At 45.7% G+C, this 1,664-nt stretch overlaps 1 protein-coding gene across 1 annotated transcript; it reads left to right on the forward strand.

Moving 5' to 3' along the window:
- Positions 1-61: 61 nt before the first annotated feature.
- Positions 62-875, forward strand: LOC116078014 (C-C motif chemokine 4-like). The gene is made up of 2 exons (XM_031352926.1): positions 62-234; positions 757-875. The coding sequence occupies exons 1-2, from the start codon at positions 159-161 to the stop codon at positions 873-875; spliced, it is 195 nt and encodes a 64-aa protein (XP_031208786.1). The 5' UTR covers positions 62-158.
- Positions 876-1,664: the final 789 nt, after the last annotated feature.

Raw genomic sequence — 1,664 nt, forward strand, 5'->3', positions numbered from 1 at the left:
GATTCCGTTTTCCTTCCTGCAACCCCAGCCCTTGTCTTAGGCCCCAGAGTCCCTATAAAGAGGGGTTCTCAACTCAGATCAGCACAACACTCGGCCAACTTCTGAAGCTTCTGGGCCCTGCAGTCCCAGCTCTGTGCAAACCTAGCCCCAGCACCGCCATGAAGCTCTTCGTGTCAGCCCTCTCTCTCCTCCTGCTCGTGGCTGCCTTCTGGGCTCCAGTGCTCTCAGCACCAAGTAAGTCAACCCCTCCAGTAGCTTCCAGCCTCCACTGAGTCCAGTCTCCCAGCTGGGGTCAGTCCAATCGTGGGGGTTGGGCAGGGGAACAAAAGGGAGCTGGGAAGATTCCTAAGTCTGTTGTTAAACATGGAGTCTACCAGACAGCCATTAATCCTTAAGCTCCCAATAGAGGGAATCCTGAACAGCCAATAGAGGGAAATGGTAGGCTAGAAGTTAAATATTGAATCAGCTTTCTCTCTGTTATAAACTTGTTTGTTTTTATGCCTTGATTTTCCCACCCTTAATATGAAGCAATTGAGAGGTGTTCTGAGTTTTGATCCAGTTTCAGTCTTCTAGATTTTTGTCCCCTCTTCTCGTTTGAGAACTATCTAGTTAGAGTAGAAGTCTCATTCTGGGTGGATGATCATAGATTCAAGGGACCATATTTTGGGTTCTAACAGTCCATAAGAATGCTCAGTGAAGATCTATAATGAACAGTGCCTGGCATAGTTTTGACCTTACCCTCACTTTTCCTTCCAGTGGGCTCTGACCCTCCCACTTCCTGCTGTTTCTCTTACACCTCCCGGAAACTTCATCGAAACTTTGTGACAGATTACTATGAGACCAGCAGCCTTTGCTCCAATCCAGCTGTGGTGTAAGTACATACTTGGATGAGGGCAAGACTCGAAAAGGGCCAGGTTCAGATGAAAGTGTTATCTAACTGATGGGGGTCAGTTCTAAGGGTTGAAGCTCTGCCAAAGAACAGTGAGGTCATGAGGTTCTTGTGGTTGCTGGATGGGCAGTAAAGTGTGGAGTAGGGGATGACTTTTGGGGAGGAAGTTGCCACACACTACGAAACTAGAAACAGAAGATAATGCATACTATATAGATAAATTGCTTAAACTATGTTAGAAAAGTCTGTTGAAAAGGCATTTGAAAAATTGAGAGACATATTCACATGGATTCTCAAACCTGTTATTTTCTAATATAGGGAATCCCTGAGGCTACAGTCTCTCCTATGGGTCAGAGTTACCGGGAGTCTAATGTAGGGTCACCCAGGAAGGATGGTCTACCATGGCTACTCATACAAGCAATGGTCAAGCAGAACAAGATTCCCAAGTCTGCTATCAAATATAAAGTCTATCAGACAGTCATTAGTTCTTAAGCTTCGGTTTCCTTAAGAATTAAAGGCTGGTAGAGGGAAATGGTGGGCTGGAAGTCAGATATTGAATTAGCTTTCTCTCTGGTTTAAACTTGTCTCTATGCCTTGATTTCAAAGGCATAGACATATGTCTTGAAGCGAAGGACAGTGGCAAAGGTCCTCTAAGGTCCCATGGGGTTCTCAACTGTCCTTTCTTTCTTCTACAGATTCCTGACTGTAAAAGGCAGACAAGTGTGTGCTGACCCCAGCGAGCCCTGGGTCAATGAGTACGTGAATGACTTGGAGT

This window comes from Mastomys coucha, unplaced genomic scaffold, assembly GCF_008632895.1.
Source record: "Mastomys coucha isolate ucsf_1 unplaced genomic scaffold, UCSF_Mcou_1 pScaffold5, whole genome shotgun sequence".
Classification (NCBI taxonomy): Eukaryota; Metazoa; Chordata; class Mammalia; order Rodentia; family Muridae; genus Mastomys; species Mastomys coucha.

Excerpts from the sequence above, each read along its gene's own strand:
- LOC116078014 (XM_031352926.1), top strand. The coding sequence starts at position 159 with ATGAAGCTCTTCGTGTCAGCCCTCTCTCTCCTCCTGCTCGTGGCTGCC. Across the intron at positions 235-756 it reads TCCAGTGCTCTCAGCACCAA|TGGGCTCTGACCCTCCCACT; the intron begins GTAAGTCAACCC and ends TTTTCCTTCCAG.